Raw genomic sequence first — 18266 nt, 5'->3', positions numbered from 1 at the left:
TCTTGCAACAACCTTTTTCACTCATCTGCTCCGTTTCCCTCCCCATCTTTTCTCCTTCCAGTGAGATCTTCATCCACGGAGACCTGCAGTGGGACATTTTCCAGGTGATCATTTCACGGTCCACCACACCAGACCTCATCAAGATCGGCATGAAGCTGCAGGAGTTTTTCACTCAGCAATTCGACACCAGCAAGCGGGCCCTCTCCACCTGGGGCCCTGGCCCCTACCTGCCCCCCAAAACCCCCGTCGTCAACACTGACAAAGGAGCTGCAGAGCTTTGTAAGCATGCCTCGTTCCATACTGCTGGGTGAATGTTGAGCACAGTCTGTAGCATAATAAGGCGCGCACAGCAAGCTGTGCTGCTTGCAGGAAGTGAAATGATTTGTAATTCTAATAAGCTTAATTTGTAAACAACTTTTTCAAATAGTTGAAAAGGTTGTTTAGCAACTGAATGTAATCAGCCTCGCTCATGAGATAATCAGTAACGAAACAGGCAGCATACATTTTAAAGATTGAGGGCTTTATAAGGACAAAAACAACATGACACACCAAATCTGATCCTGTTAGCGCCAGCAACAAGCCTCGTGTTCCAGTCAGAATTCATTTGTCCGCCTGCTTCTCATTTTCCCTCCTAACTGTCTTTGTCACGCAGACATGGATGCGGCCCATCACCGCCACTGGCCCGGGGTGCTGAAGGTAATCGCCGGCTGCCACATCTCCCTCTTCCAGACGCCCTTGCCTGAGGATGCCGTGCAGCTTGGCGGTTCGATGAGCCTCCATGGCAATCACATGACTCTGGCCTGCTTCCACGGGCCAAACTTCCGCTCCAAGTCGTGGGCCTTGTTCCACCTGGAAGAGCCCAACATCGCCTTCTGGACAGAGGCACAGAAAATCTGGGAGGATGGTGAGACTAAATGTTCTTTTTAGGGACTCGTGAATATTAATATTATTCAGTCGAGATGATGCTCAGTCCTGATGAACAGATCAAAACTAAATATATAAAGGTGCATCTCTTTATGAATTGTTTCTGTTACACACAGGCTCAAAAGACGACTCTACCTACATCGTGCAGACACTGGATTTCCATCTCGGCCACAACACGATGGTCACGAAGCCGTGTGGTGCTCTCGAAAGCCCAATGGCCACCATAACCAAAATCACACGACGGCGACATGAAAACCCTCCACATGGTGTTGCTACTGTCAAAGAATGGTTTAGCTACGTCACTGCAATGAGAAACGAAGGTAAACATTTCAGCAAAATTGTGTCATTCATGTGTGCCCATTTGTTTAGTGGAAAGCCTCGTCAGTGGGCCGTTGATGCTCGCTTATTTGGGATCGAAAGGCTTGAACGCGTATTTAAAAAGAAAATATTTGGGATTGGAAAATACAGGGAAACAGTTGAATCTGATTACTGTGGTTTGGTTTTGGAGCTGTCCAATCAGAGTCAGCGTGGGCTGATGGGGGACCTTAAATAGCCTGAGGCTGAACTTAAAGTATCGGATAGAGCTGGGTGATAGAACGATAACGATATGTGTTGCGAAATAACTTTTCCTCGATAGAAAAGTTAAACTATTGCGATAGACCTAGTCTCTCTTGTCCTCTTTTAAAAAAAACAAAACAACAACAAACAAAAAAAACCCAACAACAGCCAATCCAAATTAAGTAGCGCAGAGCCGAACCAATCACAGCCGCAGTGTCACGTCACGTGACTTGTTACGTACAGCACAAGTGCCAAGCCGCACATGTGTATTTGTTTGGGACGCAGCCAGCCGCCGTGCCGCCCGGTAATGGAGGAAATGAGTGTGCCGACTACAGAAAAATCAACCGAGAGCGTGAGCGAAGGTTACCGAAGAGAAAACAGATGATGGTTCCAATGCCGGAGAGATTGTCGAACGGAAGAGCCAAAGAAGTTCTGTAGTGTGAAGGTATTTCGGCTATTTCAAGTCTGACAAAAAACAGAGTAGCGTGCACTGTAAATGTGCCGAAAGCAAGTCTGGAAATACAATAAAGCGGTGCATACTCAGTCTCTGACTGGAAGCGCTAATTCGTCATTCGGCTTTTGTCAGACTAAAGTAACTGTTAAAACTGTTTGAAAAGCTCAGCTATACAACAAGGAGAGATTGAGAATCTCCTTTTAGTTCTCAGTTTATTTGATATTGACAAAAGTTAGTCAGTTTTGTCTGTTCTTCTGTAAAACAAACTAAGATTTATTTTTAGAATTAATATTTTGTTTCTAAGTGGAATTGACAGTTTAGTCTGTTTCGTTTGTTCTATTTTGAAACTTAAACGCTTTAGCGGCTGCCTTTTGTGTAGTTTGCAATATTTGCCTTTATTTATCTGAAAAAGTCTCATGTTTCTTTAGTACATCTACCCTGTTGAACTTATTATGGGAAATAAATATTTTAATCAAAACAAGCTGCTGATTATTTCACATTTTACTTGTGAGCAACGGCACATTTAAATCTTACAAATATAGTTATTTGGCTTATATCGTGATAGATATCGTTATCGTCTGAAATGAAAAAAACATCAAGCATAACATCTTATATCGCCCAGCTCTAGTATCGGATCAATTTGGATCTGTAAATCATGCAGATTAATGCCAGTAAACCCCCAGATTTAAAATAACGACCTGGAAATGTGCAGGATATGTCCGCTTCAACTCTGTCATCAACTTGGCTCACGCTGTCCTTGGAATCTGATTATTCCATGAATATGGGAGCAGTTTTCAGTTGGATATAATTGTGCCTTCTGTCTGTAGTAGCCAAGAAGAGATCCCTCCAAACTCAGTCACGACAATAGAAGAAAAGAGGAACAGAATCCAGAGTCATTGTTCTGTGCAAAAATGCATTCAGGTGTCTCTAAAACGAAGCTTTCACACTCTGAGTGAACCAAATCAAACGGGAATTTTCCAGGATCGCACCCTTTTTCTCACAGAATTGATGTGTTTGTGTTTATCTGTTTTAGTTCTGCAGGGAAACACAGTCTAGGTAAACAAAGCGAGAATCTCACTTCATACTTGGACTATAAGTTTAGAATATACTCACTCGATTAGTCTCACATCAAGTTCGGCTGCACAGAATTCATTTTTAGCCATTGGTCACATTAGGATTCTTGAGACCGAGTGAGAACAAAAAGATCAATTAATGGGACCAAATGCTGCTTTAATGTCATACGAGCATGCTGGGAGGGGGGGAAGAGCAACCACTTCAAATGTTGATGAAAGCCAGTTTGGGACTGTTGCAAATCAAACATCCTGTATTCTTTAATCAGTGACGTAAACCTAGTAGAAGATAAACCGAAAGGAAGGAAAAAATGAATTTCGTAGCCTTAAGTAGCTTCAGAACTGATTTACTAGGCTAGAAGTGTTAACTGGGGGTATCTGGGGAAGAAAAGATTGCTTCAGACTTTAACCTTTTCTTCACTCGAGACAGCTCAGACTAAAAGGAGAAATTTTCTCTTCTCTCCACCGCGCAGCAGCCGCGTCTTATCTTAAATGTAAAATAGGTGGAGATAGCATTTAACAAAGCGGAAAAGCAGAGCGTGAGCGTGACCTTAAACTCAGGAAAAGAGTTCCCACGTGTTTTATCTCCTGTCGCAGAGCTGAACTTGCTCAGGAACGTCGAGGCCAACAACCAAGAGAGCGGATCGGCTGCCAAGAGCTCCAGTCTGCTGAGCAGCTTCCGCAGCACATCCAGCTACAACCACGAAACAGAGACCATCTTTGCACTACCCAGAATGCAGCTGGACTTTAAGTCAATTCACGTACAAGATCCGGATGAACCTTCTCTAACGGGTAGGTGACAGTAACACCATAAAAACAATCTGCTAATGAATGAGCTTTTTGTGATGTTTTAGTTCACACAAGTCTGTAAATGAACTGTTGGGATCACACTCGGAGTATGGGAGTGTTTATAAAATTACCTGCACTTCCTTAAATAAATTAATAAATCAACGAATAATCAGCTCCTCTTGTTTGGAGCATCTGCATCCCAGCTCCGCCTTGCACTGCAGGAAGTGACGGCAGCCCTTCGCTTTGCTCCGCGAGTCTCAGATTCCTGTGACCGTGAACCAGTTCTCGCCCTGCTGCAGGTTCTTGTTAGTGCCCGTCTAGCTTGGAAAGCAATTTCAGAGCAAAACCAGCGCAGCCTTGTGGCAGTGTTTTCTTTGTTTTTGTTTTTTTTAATAGTCGCAGCCCGAATCTGTTTATTCGTATTTCTGAACAAGAACTTAATTATTTCATCGTGTCTCTGGACATAATTTGTACTATTATTTGTATTTCATTTTTGTCCTTATCCACATTTGGAGGTTGGAGGGATTCATACCCGACTCAGTTATTAATTCTAAATGAATTACTTGGTTCAATTTAGACATTAAAACTTGGTTGAGATTAAGGATTAAAACCTCCCAGGTTAGTTTTAGGGGAAAACAACCAAGGTTTAGGTTCCTGCTGCTTCTTACACATCTGGTTTTTGTAGTTGCTATGGTGACATATCTCCCACTTTGCCTGGACAACACAAATTATACTCCCTACTGAAAAACATTACTTACAAATTCATGCTGACACAAAAAAAAATCATAATTTTCTTTGTCAAAGAACAAAGAGTCAATCTGAGTAACACCGAGGACTCACACAGTCAGCAGCAATGGAAACTTCAAAATAAGAGCGAGGAGATTATCCCATTGAGTTGCATAATATTCTCAAGTATGTAGGAAACCAAAGGTCGTACTAACTCTACATCGATGTGTTTGCTGAAATTGATTTTCTTGGGTTTTTTTGTTTGTTTTTTTTAAATATGACCTTACAAATCCAATCTCTGTGTTTTCATTTGTTCCAGACTCCAGCAGCAAACCCAAAGTGGAGTGCAGCGTGGTGACAGAGTTCACCGACCACATCTGCGTCACCATGGACGCCGAGCTCATCATGTTCCTGCACGACCTGGTGTCGGCCTATCTAAAGGAGAAAGAGAAAGGTTTTGTTTTTTCCATGTTACTCATCGATGTTAGTCTTTCAGCGAATAGAAAAAAAAACCCCAACAACAATGTTTATTCATTTCAACTGCCCACAAATTTATGACTCAACTAGTCACGAAAAAAACACCCTCCAGAGTTCCAAGCATTGTACAGTCTGTCAAGAATATGAGTCATCAAGCCATCGGAGGAGAAGACCACAAGATTAAGCACATCTGTCTGTCTCTGTACTTGTGAAGCTGTCCGCGTGCTGTGGGACAAATTTTTGGGAGCAGCGTGACACGCTGTTACTTTCACACACAGCAGCCAGGTCAGGGAGCCCGACGCACGCAGCATCCTAATGGGTTTCAAGTCGTCACAAAGGAACAAATTAGCACTCTTTATGCCGGCGACCTCGCTTTCATCACCACAATTAAAACAGCCGTGACTTTGTTCTGTTGATTCTGCAGCAAAGTAGAAAGAGAAGCACTGCGAGCGCTTCAGATTTTCACACGTTTGATTCATTCTGAATAATTGAAGTAGGACGCATCTATGTTGTGCTCTGATGTTGTTGTTCACGAATGTGCTAAAAGAGAAAACTGGAGCGTTTCAAAGCAGAGACCTGATTGCCTCTCTCCCTCGGTGTTCTCAGCTCTTTTTGCCCCGCGGATGTTCGCACCTCGGCCCGGCCAGAAGAGCCCCACCGCCCTGCACGATGAAAGCTCCGCGGATAAAGACAAGGACGACAGCATCAACTACACCACGGTGGACTGGAGGGAGTTCATGTGCAACACCTGGCACCTGGAGCCGACTCTCAGGTCAGCTCAGCATCTGTTTGTTATTATAAGACGCACACTTTCACATGATGAGCAGGAGTCCTAAAGCTCACTCAAAAATGTTAGAGGAGAAAATAAAAAGCATCTTTTTCTACGAGTTTGTTCTCAAAGCAAACATGATTGCACAAACCAACAAAAACAAACAATGCAGCAAAGGTTTAAAAAATTGCTTTCATTTTCTGTTTAGTTAGTGTTTGTGCTGGAAACCATCAAGAAATGATTGTGCCGTTTCACCAAGATGTGGAACAGCTGAGCCCCAATTATGGCCTAATTTTGTTCTGTTTGTTGGATTTTTGTGGGTTTTATCATCTTGTAAAGACTCTTTGAATATTTTCGATTCCACAGAGATGCCGATGAGCTATTTAATGAGCCGGGTTGTAAAAAGTAAAAGTGCAATTAGCCCATTAAAAATGCAAGTTTTGAAATGAACAGAAAGATGCGCTGTCAGTGCTTGGTTATCTAAATGTTATATATCGATTTTTACTAATATTAGTAACTCTTCTATATGTGAGAAGCAATGTGTGATGCTAGTTTAGGTGGAGCCAGTTAAAAATTAGATTCACATCAATGAATTTATAGCTGTATGATTAATAGCCCCAGTAATACAGTAGGAAAAAGACAGTATCATAGAGAAAACCCGACTCACGAACAGACGACCTCTGAGAAGGCACTTGCAGGTGATTGCAGGAAGGAAGAACTCCTTTATCACAGGAAGAAATGTCCTGCAGAGGCAGGCTCAGGCAAGAAGAGGAAAAAATAAGGACCAAACTCAAACTTCAGGAGAGAGAAGACCAAAGTTAATGACATGCAGAAGTAGAGAAGAAATGCTCAGTGGGAAGTCTCCCAGCAGCCTGAGCCTGTAGCAGCGTAACTAAGGGATGGTTAAGGGTCACCCGATCAGCCCTAACGATAAGCTTTATCAAAAAATAATGAACAGAGGTATAATTTCACAAATGGCCTGTACAGGATGAGCAATAACTTTGCAGTGCAGTATCTCTTATTAACCCCCTTAGCCTTTTTCAGATGCTAGTTCATAATTACTAATCGTTAGTCTTTTGTGAATTTGTACAAATGCAGCACAAACACTAAATAAATGAAGCATCTTAGTCCCTTCACAAAGACTTTGCTTCATTAATCCAGGAAAGAACAAAGATTTTAATTTAAAAAAAAGAATATTTTTGAATCTTTATATGAAATATCTTTGTACAAAGCAACAGCTTCCCCTCTGAGATTCAAAAGGAAGAAGCAAATCCTTTAATGGAAAGAGACATGCAGCAACAGGGAGTCTTTTCATGCACCTTTAGCAATGCTTAAACTTCACCTCTACCTTCAGGCTCATCTCCTGGACGGGTCGGAAGATCGACCCAGTTGGCGTGGACTACATCTTACAGAAACTGGGCTTCCACCATGCCAGGACTACAATTCCCAAATGGCTGCAGAGGGGTGTGATGGACCCACTGGACAAGGTGCTGTCAGTACTCATCAAGAAGCTGGGCACCGCTCTGCAAGACGAAAAGGAAAAGAGAGGCCGAGACAAAGAAGAACACTGAGGAACTCAGTCATGCCACTGGAATCAGAGCTGTGCAAAATGTTTCAACACTAGTTTTCTGTATTTAAAAGGCCACTACTTTACGATGTCCAGCATCCTGCATAGTTGTTTACTGTGGTGCTTGCCTCTAGGGGTTGCGACTGAAGCGTTTTGCACTGCTGTTTTTCGTTTTCTGTACATTTTGAACAAATTAGCAAATGCTAGCATTATTTGATTGCTTTATGGGTAAAACCCTGCCTCTCTTACCTGTTGTAAATGACCTTACTGAAACCGCTTCAAAGTTTATTTTAAGGCTTACCAGTCGTTCATGAGAAATGATTTCTTAAACCATTGCCTTTTTCTCTGTTTCCCATGGAACACATGGTGGGTATGCTTGATGTAATTTATAGCGCAGCTTCGCGATATTTAAGAGGAATTCAGTGACGTGTTCTTCATTCTTGACACGAACAAATAAATCCTGGGAGATTTTTCTTAAAATCATCCCCTCACTCATGAGGATGATATAAGCTTGTAATTATAATTTGATCATTATTTATGACTATGTGAAATTCAGCGTCTGTATGATGTATTAGCTTGATGTGTCAAGCTTCTTTGTCTTTTTTTAATCCACACATTAGAACCAATGTATATAGTTAAATTTCTTAAATGTGTTGATTTCGTAACTTAATAAAACTATTGCCATGAAGTTTTAAAAAATAAAGCTCGAGTCTGTTCATTTTACACAGCTTAAAGGTAGGCTACCTGTTCCGTGAGCTTTAGGAGTTTTGTTGTAAATCACAACCACCAGTCCTGAGAGAAAAAGTGAGTTTTCCCCAACTGGTTATGAGTGGTAGCTGGGAAACTGATTGCTAATGTCCCAGTAATCCAGGCCTACAGATCGCTCAGTGATTCCCTGTTAAACAGCTTTCATTGTATCCTCCATCCAATGTCCACATAATGTCACATGAGGCAGCTTAATAGAAGTCCATGGGAAAATATCCCTCAGCTCTAAAATCTTTAAACAGTTTCCAGATGACTTTATGGGTTCAGTCGCCGATATTTCATATCTTGTTTCAAGACCCCAAGATGCCAGCAGGACTTGATGGAGGGATGTCATTTCTGCTGTCTTTGGTGTCTAGACCTGCCTCTAGACGGACTGGTTCACAATTGGATCCAGTTTAAGAAACAAAGCCCTTTTTTTTTACCCTTTAAATCATAGATTACATTTGGCCCGCGAAGCCATACCAAATTACTATCAGAGCTGGCCTACTGGTATTATACAGCTAATATATATATTGTTTAGTATTAAGCTTTGCTTGTTCCATATTCAGTTTTTCAGCAAAACGTGTTTGAGTCCATAAGAAAAGATTCATTCTTATATCTGGAGGAATAAATATATTTCAATAAATATTGTCAGCCCACGACTTTGTTCCAGTTTTGAATTTTGGCCCACTGTGTATTTGAGTTTGACACCCCTGCTTTAAATGAAAGGGCAGCACTGCTTTTTTTTTTTTTTTCGTGTCTAAAAGCCACTGACTCACGAGCACTTCATTCTCAGATCTATGAAATGCATCTTTTGTGTTGATACTTTTCCAGGAAATGTCAGTCAGGTGTTACAGGAGCAGTGTCTGATGCTTTTAAGTGCTTCACATGGTTTAAATCAGAGCTGTAATGGTATCTGCATTAATACATTTCCTTTCTTGAGGCAGTAATTTGCTTCACCTCTGGATTTTTGGAGGAGGTAATGAGTGCTCCTGTAAGACTCTTTGTAATTGAACTCCTACTAGTTTCCACTGATGTCTGTGAGGGGGGGAAAAAAAACCTCCCCACATGTCACCGGCTTTGCTCACCGCGGGGTTTTGTTAATACATTACTCTGACTCTAAGACCCCCTTCCCCACCTCTCCAGTGCTAATCTCTTCCTCCGTGCCTTTCCCCCCTCACCACGAGCCATGTTCCACTTTTGGTTCCATGCCATGCTTGTTGAATTTTTGATGGTGCGTTGGCGGGTGGAGTAGGGCACGCGGCAGCACAGCAAAGGGGGAAGAGAACTGCTGCGTTTCCTCTGTGATGTCTGCTGTGAGAATGCAGAAGTGTCACCTGAGGAAAGGCAGACTGCTCAGTATGAGAGCACACTCAAGTCTTTGGTCTCGCTCGCCAGGACCGGACATTATTTTTGATTTTTTATTCTGCCTACTCCACGCGCTCTCCTTTGAAGTGACTTCCGATTTGCATATCGTTACTGCATATTTCTTTTATTTCCTTCACTTCCTGGAGATACAGTATATACATATAAACATGAGAGCCAAGCAAATGACCAGTAGATGGAGTCAAAAGCCAGTCGTCCTACAAACTGAACACCTTAATGACACCTCCCTTTAGTGTACTGCTGTGTTCCTGAATTATAAAATAGAAACGGAATAGAAGACATTAAAAAGTCATGAAGTGGCCAGAGATGTCAAGCAGCTTATATTGGATCCGTCTGGCTCAGACGCTCTTTGCTGGAGTTACCAGGTCCAGGAAGACTAACAAAGACCATTAGGTCGCCTACATGTGATGACAACAATCTCCATTTGACAGATTAGTGTGCAAAACACCGTTCTGAAAAACTAATTGTAGAATTAATTTCAAAATCACTGCCAACTCTAAGTGCAAACTTGGTGGTGGTGCAGACCAGTCGCTCTGGTTTTCACCAAACTGAGCTGGACAAAAGCACCAGGGTTCCTTTTAACCTCACAAACTGGGTGAGAAACTACATGAAAGTCGTTAATTAGCATGTTTTTTTATATCTTCTGTGTTTGATCACAGCAAGAAAAAAAATGCAATTGCAAAAATTGCAAGTCATTGCCACATAGTAATGCCGGGCATCTCCGCATGAGAGCCACGCTCGAGTCTTTGTTGAGGTGCCAGAGTATGTCTTGAGTTTTGGGACAACAGGAGAGAATTCACCTAGACTAAAAGATGAAATGAGTTTTTAGCCTTGCTGTTGTTGTGCATCTCTTTAAGGTTATTAAGTCTCTTTGTTTCATTTTGTGTTACTTTGCACTGTTTTTCCATCTGTGCTCATTTTGTCTCTTTGAACCCATTTGTATTCATTTTGCAGCCTCATAATCGTTTGTAGTTACTTACCAAAAGATCTGGTGACTGTGGAGCACATTTGAGTACACTGCCGTGAACATTGCCATGTTCATGAGACAGTTTCAGTTTTATGACATTGTTCGTTGTCCTGCTGGAAGCAGCTGTCAGAAGATGTTCACCGTGGTCAGCAACAGTACTCAGGTAGGCTGTGATGCCCAGAGTGTGCCAGGATAATATCCCCCACCCCATTACAACACTAGCAGCAGCAGCAGCCTGACCCATTAATAAAAAGCAGTCCAGATCCATGCATTCCTGTCATTTATTCTTTAAAAAGAAACCTAATTTAAAGTTCAGGTTGGATACAAGCTTTTCAACGTGCGTTTCAAATTACATTTCGAATAGTAATACTTAAAATATTGTGACAATTTCAATTTCAGCCTCGAGTAGTTTTGACCTTGGGAAGATGAGATGGTAAAAAAAAAAATAAGCTGAAGCAAAAGCAGCATACAGAATACAAGTGAGAGCATAGCACTATAAAACAAGTATATCACCTTGAGCTAGTTCAAACAGCAGCAGCTTGACTTCTTGTTTATCAGATGTCATCACATCACCTCCGACATGACTGCTCTTTATTGGATCCTGCAAGGAAGACTTTACTGGTCATTTTTGGTCTCTTGCCCCGAGCTACACAGCAGAAAGCCTGGGTGTATGTGCTTACATAAAGGGGGGGTCTAAAATTTTGACGTCAGGGCCCTTGGACTTTAGGAGGGACCATAGATACATTCATGGACAGCAGCTGGATAGCGTAGTGGTAAGACTACACATCTTTGTAGTGGAAGTCACAAGTTCGATTCCTGCCTGGGGTGTCTGTATCCAGTAGGGTCCTAGACCTAGAAAGTGCTACATATGCTACGGCAAGGAGGAGTCAGGACGCCAGAACAGTGGGGGTAATATCACAACCCCCCACTCAGAAGAACAAAGCGAGTCAGAAGATCTTTATCTTGGAGGAAGTCTAAGAAGCTGAAGATGGAACTGGAACCTACAAACCATCCTCCTGTTGTATCCCCCCTGTGGCTGTGCTCTAGCACCACTTCTCAGGCTCAGGTCACCCTATGGATTCAGGCAGTAACAATCAACTTTGGTGGAAGATGCAGAAGGTAGGTGTACTTGTTCATGTCTTGGCAGGAAACACGTGCTTGGACATGTCGTCACCTCCTTGGCTTAGGTAGTTTATCTTCTTGTGGTTAGTGTTCCTGGTGATGTTTTTTTTTTTTGGGGGGGGGGGGTTTTAAGAAAAATAAGTAAATTAAAAAAAATAATAATTAACTAATAAATAAATAAATAAATAAATAAGTGAGTGAATGAATGAATGAATGAAGTCAAGATATATATATATTTTTTTTAACCAAGTATGTTACTCAATAAGTTTGTGGCCAACAGAACAAAGAGCAAAAACCATGTTGAAAGCTTTATTTGACCTTCTTTGAGCAGGTACCAAAATCTGTCAGCATTCATGCACAAAATACTTCAACAAGCAACAGAGACTGCGATACCAACATTTTGAAGAAAGAAGCAAGTGAATACAGTGAAGAATGAAACACTGCAGCATTGCACTGTCTCTTTTCTTAGACGTGTTGACACGAAACGCTCCCCAGGTCCAAGGAGTCGGCTGCAGGTTTTTAAAAGAGATGTAAGTGTTACCAGCGTATGGATTTGGGAGCACAAAAAGGTAAAGGAGGGTTAGGCTGGGCACACATTAAGTTCTCTGCACACCTACCCTACAGATAAAACAGTGACTACAGCAGATTCAAGTCTAAGCAGACAGGGAAGGCTTTATCATTTGAAACCCACAATGCAGTAAGAGTAAAAGAAAAATAGAATAAGAAGCAAAGGATAAAAGCATGCTTTATAAACATTGATGAGATTATTCAAAATAGCAATATAAACATTAGTGACAATAATTATCAGGATCAGTTGTAAATGTTACCAGTTCAGTGTCACAACTTTTCCACAACTACACAAATAGTCCCTGAGAGCAGTGTGGGGTTGATCTTTGAAAAATACTCACAAGTTTCCCAGTAAAACTGGAAACGTACTTTTGCTTTAAATTGTGCTCGCTTCTTCTGTTGGTATGTTGTATTTGTTGTAACCTTTGCTTCCATGACGGCCAGGTCTCTCTTGGAAAATTAAATCTCGATGAGACTTTTACCTGGATCCATCAGCCCAAGCTGCGAAACACTGCAATTATAAGAAGACACCCATAAGTGATTACATCCAGGAAGTGGTTTTTTGTTGCACTTTTCTGTTTTTTTTTAAATTACTGTAATTTTCATGTGCTAAGAATTTAATTTAACTGATTTAAGATCTCACTGCTTCTTACTTAAGGTTTTTTGTCTTTTTTGTGTACAAATAAATTCACATAGAAGGTTCAAACACACAGATCTGTTCATACACACTACTGACTATCACAGCATGACCAATAACGAGCCTTTAAAATACACTAATTACAGAGTGTACACAGTCTCAGTGGGTACAGTGAGTCACAGGCTCCCAGGTGGTGTGTTTTGGTTGAAAAGCTGCTGCTGTGGCACACTTCTGGATCATCTCAACACTTAAACATTTTTTTTAAATCAGTGTGTGATCAAATATGGAACTTTTCCATCTTTTAACTAGCCAGTACTGAGACATTTTTTTTGTAGTGTCTGTCCCAAATTACAGATCCTGATTCTCGTTGATGGTGAGAGAGACCAGTGAAATGTTCAGGCTTTTATCTTTAATAGTTTCTCAAATATTCGTGTTCGAGCATTGCCTCAGATTTCAATGTGTGAAAAACAGGAAGTGTGTCAATAAACAACTTTTCAAAATAATCTATCTTGAAAACTATTTGATATATGAAGCCAAAATTTCACAGCAATCATAAATGTTCAAAATTATTTATGCAAATCGATGGTCAAGCAGAAGGCTTGGTTGATTTGAAATGGAACAACCCCCTCTGTCCAATAGAGGCCATGCCCCCGCCCGGAAGCAAAACTTTGTCACTGTGTCCTCTGACGGTGGTTATCAAACCCGTGCATGGAAGAAGACTCGTTTAAAGACGAAAAATACAGAAACAATGCATCAAAGTGCATTCTTCCAAGATTTATGCATTCACATGGGATGAATCCCTGTAAAACTCCACATCAAAGACGGCTCCTAGATTGCTGACCGTGTAGCTGGTCAAATTAGGAAAAGCATGAAGTAAGCAGCTCTGCAGTGCAGAGCAGTTAACTAAACTGTGTGGCCCAAACACAACATGCTTAGTGCTGCTGGTGTGGGAAACAACAGCTGGGATTATTCTCCCTGTTCTGTTCTTATGCCACAACATCTGCTTTCTGTGGTTTTTTTTTGTTTGTTCACACAACATTTTATGAATAAAATAGCTCACCTGTCTCTCCTCCACTCCTCAGTAGTTCCTCCCCATGCACAGTGGAGTTTTTCACTCTCAAACAGCCACTGAAATTACAAGTTGAGGGGAAGATAAACAAGCGTCTCCATAAACGCAGTTGCATGAAGCTATCATTTATTCAGACCAACAGAAACACTATTCTTCTGATTTCTTTCATTTTGAGAAGAGAGAAAAACATGAAGAGTAAAATATTGAAATAACATTTGAACCAAATAAGTCACTTCCTGCCACTGGAAATGCCTCCAGTCACAACTGTTAGAAATCCCACAATGCACCTGTAAATTTACAGGTCAAATAAACTACCACAAGCGCCCAGAACTGCTGTTTGCAGATGTTACTGCATTTGTGAAATATAGCCTGATTACTGTAAAATAATATATTATTTTATATATATATTGACATCACATCCTTGATGCCACTTTAGAGCCACAAGACCTTGTCAAAGCAACACTAACAAAACTATATAGAGGAATACCCATATTCCCAGGCACACACACTCTCACACACCTTTTGACTAGGTTGTTTCTGTGCACATTAGCCCTTTTTTTGTTTTTAGAAAAACAAAATATGCAAGAAGGATGGAATGACGGCTGAATGAGCAGAATGCCAGGAAAATCTATTCAAATTCTGTTGAATTTGCCAGGGATGTACTTAAAAATGTAAAATCTGCCAATAGACTACAATTACAATGTCACAACTATTTTACAACATACTGACTTAAATGACACATCACCAACAAAAGGAGTTGGTATCTACAGCAGGAAAATATTGATCTTTAAAGATGAGTAAGAGGCAACAGGAAAGAAGTATGTTACCCTATTTTAAGGGGAGAGGGGGTCGGCTTACCTTATTTAAAGTGAAGATCACAACATCGAGTTTTCTGGGATGCAAACATGTTAATCACCCTGTCGTTGAAGTCAAACGACACCAAGTGCTTTAGAGTCTAAAGCAATGCGGTGTCCTTCATCCAGGTGGCAGGCGATGTTAACTTTACCCTATTTCCAATGTGACTTGTGCTTCATTCGTGTTTCCTAATTTTGTCAGATAAATGCTTCAAATCCACAATTCCTTGTTGAATTCAAGCTGTGTCTCCTCCAAAAAGCAGGCATGGGACACAGTAAAGTGAATTCCTGCTTTCCGTTAGCTAGTCCTTTCGTTGAAACCACATAACACAAACTTTACGATTCTGTCGTTTGTGTTATTTGAACATCGTTTCGATGATGTGGTCCCAGTCTCTTAACCTTTTCGTCCAAAGATATAGAAGAAAATATACAACTAAGTAAATAATCCACTTCGGTTATGCTAACGCTCGTCGCTGCCGCCATATTGATTTCGCTTCCTGTCACTCGTTCGCCAAAATTCCCGCCTCTGGGCTGAACAGCAAATTAAGGGGCCGTGACCTGACGCCTGTCACTCACTACTCCATGAAGATGAATGGTAGCTGATGCTGCGGTGCATATGCTTTGAGAATTGACTATGTGCACGAAACAATGCTAACTTCCTGAATTTTGTGTTTTTGTTGTTTCCTTTATCTTTTCTGAGTTCTCTCCTTGTTACGAGAAAATATTGTTCGGTTTCTTTAAGTACCCCATGCACAGGGCAAACGAATTTTATTTGATTAATTTATTGATATTATTGGCTAAATTTCATATACATAAGTCGAAATTTTCTAACGCAAAACCATCCTTTCGGTACTTTTTAAATGAAACCAAACAATATGTTAAAACCATACAACATTCTCAAAATCAAAAAGCTGTCAAAACCATAAACCTATGTTCCCTGTTCAATATCATGTGATTCTATAATTGACTGTCTATTTTGCTTTTTTATACGAACCCCCTGACATTGTGTTTGCTATTTTGTATTTGTATATCTGTATTTTGTGCTTTGTCAATAAAACGTATTAAAAAACAAAACAAAAACACAATGCTAACTTCCTGGTTTGAGACCGGATATGGGGTTGTGCATTTCCGGTAGCTTTACTTTGCGGTCAATCGCTACTGCGAAGATATCCTCCAAAATCATGTCCAAAACTCGAAAACGGAAAGATTGCGTTAAGTTACAAAGAGCAGAAGGTAGGAACACTCACCACTGCTGTGTCATAAAAAATCTAATGATCAATTTTGACGTTTAAAGAGTTTAGATCGATCAGTTGTTTACATCACTCAACACAAGCAGAACTGCATCACTGCAGCAGAAGACACATCGTCCACATTCAGAAGCACATTTCTGTATAGTGACTGGTCTCATGATCTAAACAGGCAAATGTTCAGCATTCAAACTACAGGTGAAGAATAGTCAAACCAGATGTTTCCCTGTTATGTCGATATCAGCTAGTCAAGTACACACCTACACAGCATGTTAACAAACCGTGAAAAAAGCTACACAAAAAATGAATGATTGCTGGTAACGGTTTCTATACATTAGTATGTACGAAGGGTATGTTGCGGCTTACCTTCAAAATTACAGCGGTCCCTCGCTATAACGCGGTTCACCTTTCACCTCGCTGTTTCACAGATTTTTTTAGTGCAAGTTTGCATGCTTTTTTTTACATCACATTGTGTCCTGCGTCCTGATCGCTGCAGACGATCTCCTCCGTGACGTCTCTCCTGTACAGTACAGAATCGCTGCAGTGTGACTCTGAAGTGCAGTACTGTATGTCCACGATGTCCAGGAAACGTTTTGCACCGTCAAAAAATAAAATTGGCTACTTGATTTCACCTATCGCTGGTTATTTTTAGAACATAACAGCTGAGAAATATAACATTTGAATCCCTTTTCTCTTTTTCTCTGAGGCGCGGGGGAAAAATATCGACAAGTCGATGAACATCATTTACAGATATATTAGGTAAATGCCCGAGACATCTATAGACATGTAAATCGCCGCTTGATTCATTCATTTGCTTAACTTGTTTTAGACAGTAAACAGGGCGCGAATAGGACACCGGAAACAAAGCTCCCCACAGGAGTTTTCGCACCGGAAGTAGCATATGCTAGCAGCCCATTCATACCAGCGGTCCCTGCCTGCATGTGTGGATAGCAGGGTGAACGGTGGCCTTGTCCCTTGCACACAGAGATTTCTTCCAATTTTCTGAATATTTTGATGTTATTGTAACATAAATGATTAAATAAAATTCTTCTCATAGTGATAAAACATTATTCTAAATTCATTCCAATATTTTTAGAGGCTATTTCTTTGATGCTCTTTTTATATTCAGTCTTGCTTCTAAACCTAATTAGACTTGAGCTCTTCGTTTTCACAAAATATTGAATTTCTATGTTCTCTTGGGAATAAAAAATGGCCTTATTATAGTCACAGTTGCATTCTGTATTTATTTACAAGTTACGCAGCTTCACAACTGTTTTGGACCTGAGGTTGTGCCCTGCCAACAACACAGAGACCGCTTTGAACATCTTAAACTGACACAGATTTTTTTCTGTTAATAATTAGAGTTTTATTTATTTATTTCCCTCAGCCATTACTGAAAATTGCTTTCCAGGGGAAGAATATTTTTTCTTTACATCTTCAAATCATCATCTTGTTATGAGAGGCCTCATTAGCCTAATGATGGAAACAAAGAGCAAAGGCATGATACTTTCAAGGATATTGAAAACCTCTTCAAAGCTGTCTTCTAAACCTTGCCCTACAGAACAAATGTGCCCACGTGGGACAATAAAGTCAGGTCCATTAAATTGAATACCAGAGAGTGCTGTTATGACGTACAGCTGCTAACCTGTTTTAATGCAAATGTGCAGATTGAGATTTGAGCGTCTTTTTGATTGAGTTTGTAATTGCTTGTTCCACCTCATTGGCTTTACCTGATTTAATAATTCATTATAACAATATGCCTCATAAACATTAGAAGGGGAAGTTGGTAGTTGATAGTCAGATGTGGCTTTTCTCAAGTGTTCACTTACTCATTCTCTGTTTGAGATGCGCACATGGTACCTCAGGGGCTTTCCTCACTCGGTGATGACCCCACTGACGACCGTGTTGTCTGAACTGAACCGCTATGAACATCTGCGCCAGCTGCCGCATCTCTTTCATGTAAGGTAGCTTGAATGTAATGCTTCTGTACTAACGCCAAGGAAATCTGCTTTCAGGCCAACTAGCTAGTAGTAGTAGTGGCTATCTTCTGTCCCACTTATGCCCCACTGGATTCACGGACACTTGGTTTGTGGCTTTGCTGTTAGTCCACTAATAATATGGTGCCAACAGCTTTTCTTAAAGCTGCACTAATAATGACTGTTTTTACATTAGAAGTTATAAAGTCTCTTACTGCATCACTAAAGGGGATGATGTGGATGATGATTGTCCTCCTTCAGCCGGTCCCTTTAAGGGCCACCACAACAGATCATCTGCCTCCATCTCACCCTATTCCTAGCATCCTCTTCTGTCACACCACCACCTCTACATGTCCTCCTTCC

The 18266-nt window shown here is 40.8% G+C and overlaps 1 protein-coding gene and 2 long non-coding RNA genes across 5 annotated transcripts in view; 1 reads left to right on the top strand and 2 right to left on the bottom strand.

The window, feature by feature from the left end:
* bltp1 (bridge-like lipid transfer protein family member 1) overlaps positions 1–8037 on the top strand; it is a 76347-nt gene extending 68310 nt beyond the window's left edge. For both annotated transcript variants that reach the window (XM_085441438.1, XM_085441437.1), the window contains 7 exons: positions 62–279; positions 653–904; positions 1041–1244; positions 3604–3798; positions 4841–4975; positions 5605–5770; positions 7122–8037. In XM_085441438.1, coding sequence (XP_085297564.1) covers positions 62–279; positions 653–904; positions 1041–1244; positions 3604–3798; positions 4841–4975; positions 5605–5770; positions 7122–7338 — 1387 coding nt within the window. In that variant the 3' untranslated portion in view covers positions 7339–8037. The remainder of the gene's footprint in view (positions 1–61; positions 280–652; positions 905–1040; positions 1245–3603; positions 3799–4840; positions 4976–5604; positions 5771–7121) is intronic.
* On the bottom strand, positions 180–3612 carry LOC146685891 (uncharacterized). Its single transcript, XR_014916720.1, has 2 exons — positions 2635–3612; positions 180–1226 (listed from the first exon to the last, which is right to left on the bottom strand). It is a non-coding gene; the product is annotated as an uncharacterized LOC146685891 (long non-coding RNA).
* A 3811-nt stretch (positions 8038–11848) lies between the features above and the next one.
* On the bottom strand, positions 11849–16820 carry LOC146685889 (uncharacterized). 2 transcript variants are annotated; one of them, XR_014916777.1, is made up of 3 exons: positions 14685–16820; positions 13818–13885; positions 11849–12631 (listed from the first exon to the last, which is right to left on the bottom strand). It is a non-coding gene; the product is annotated as an uncharacterized LOC146685889 (long non-coding RNA). The 2 variants fall into 2 exon arrangements; XR_014916776.1 differs by having other exon boundaries at positions 13818–16820.
* Between the last annotated feature and the right edge of the window lie 1446 nt (positions 16821–18266).

Source organism: Copadichromis virginalis, linkage group LG19 (assembly GCF_057382275.1).
Source record: "Copadichromis virginalis isolate Kocher_CV1m ecotype Utaka linkage group LG19, C_Virginalis_male_GT1.1, whole genome shotgun sequence".
Taxonomy (NCBI): Eukaryota; Metazoa; Chordata; class Actinopteri; order Cichliformes; family Cichlidae; genus Copadichromis; species Copadichromis virginalis.
Note: the sequence above shows the minus strand (reverse complement) of the source record. Positions and strands in the feature narration are given on the sequence as shown.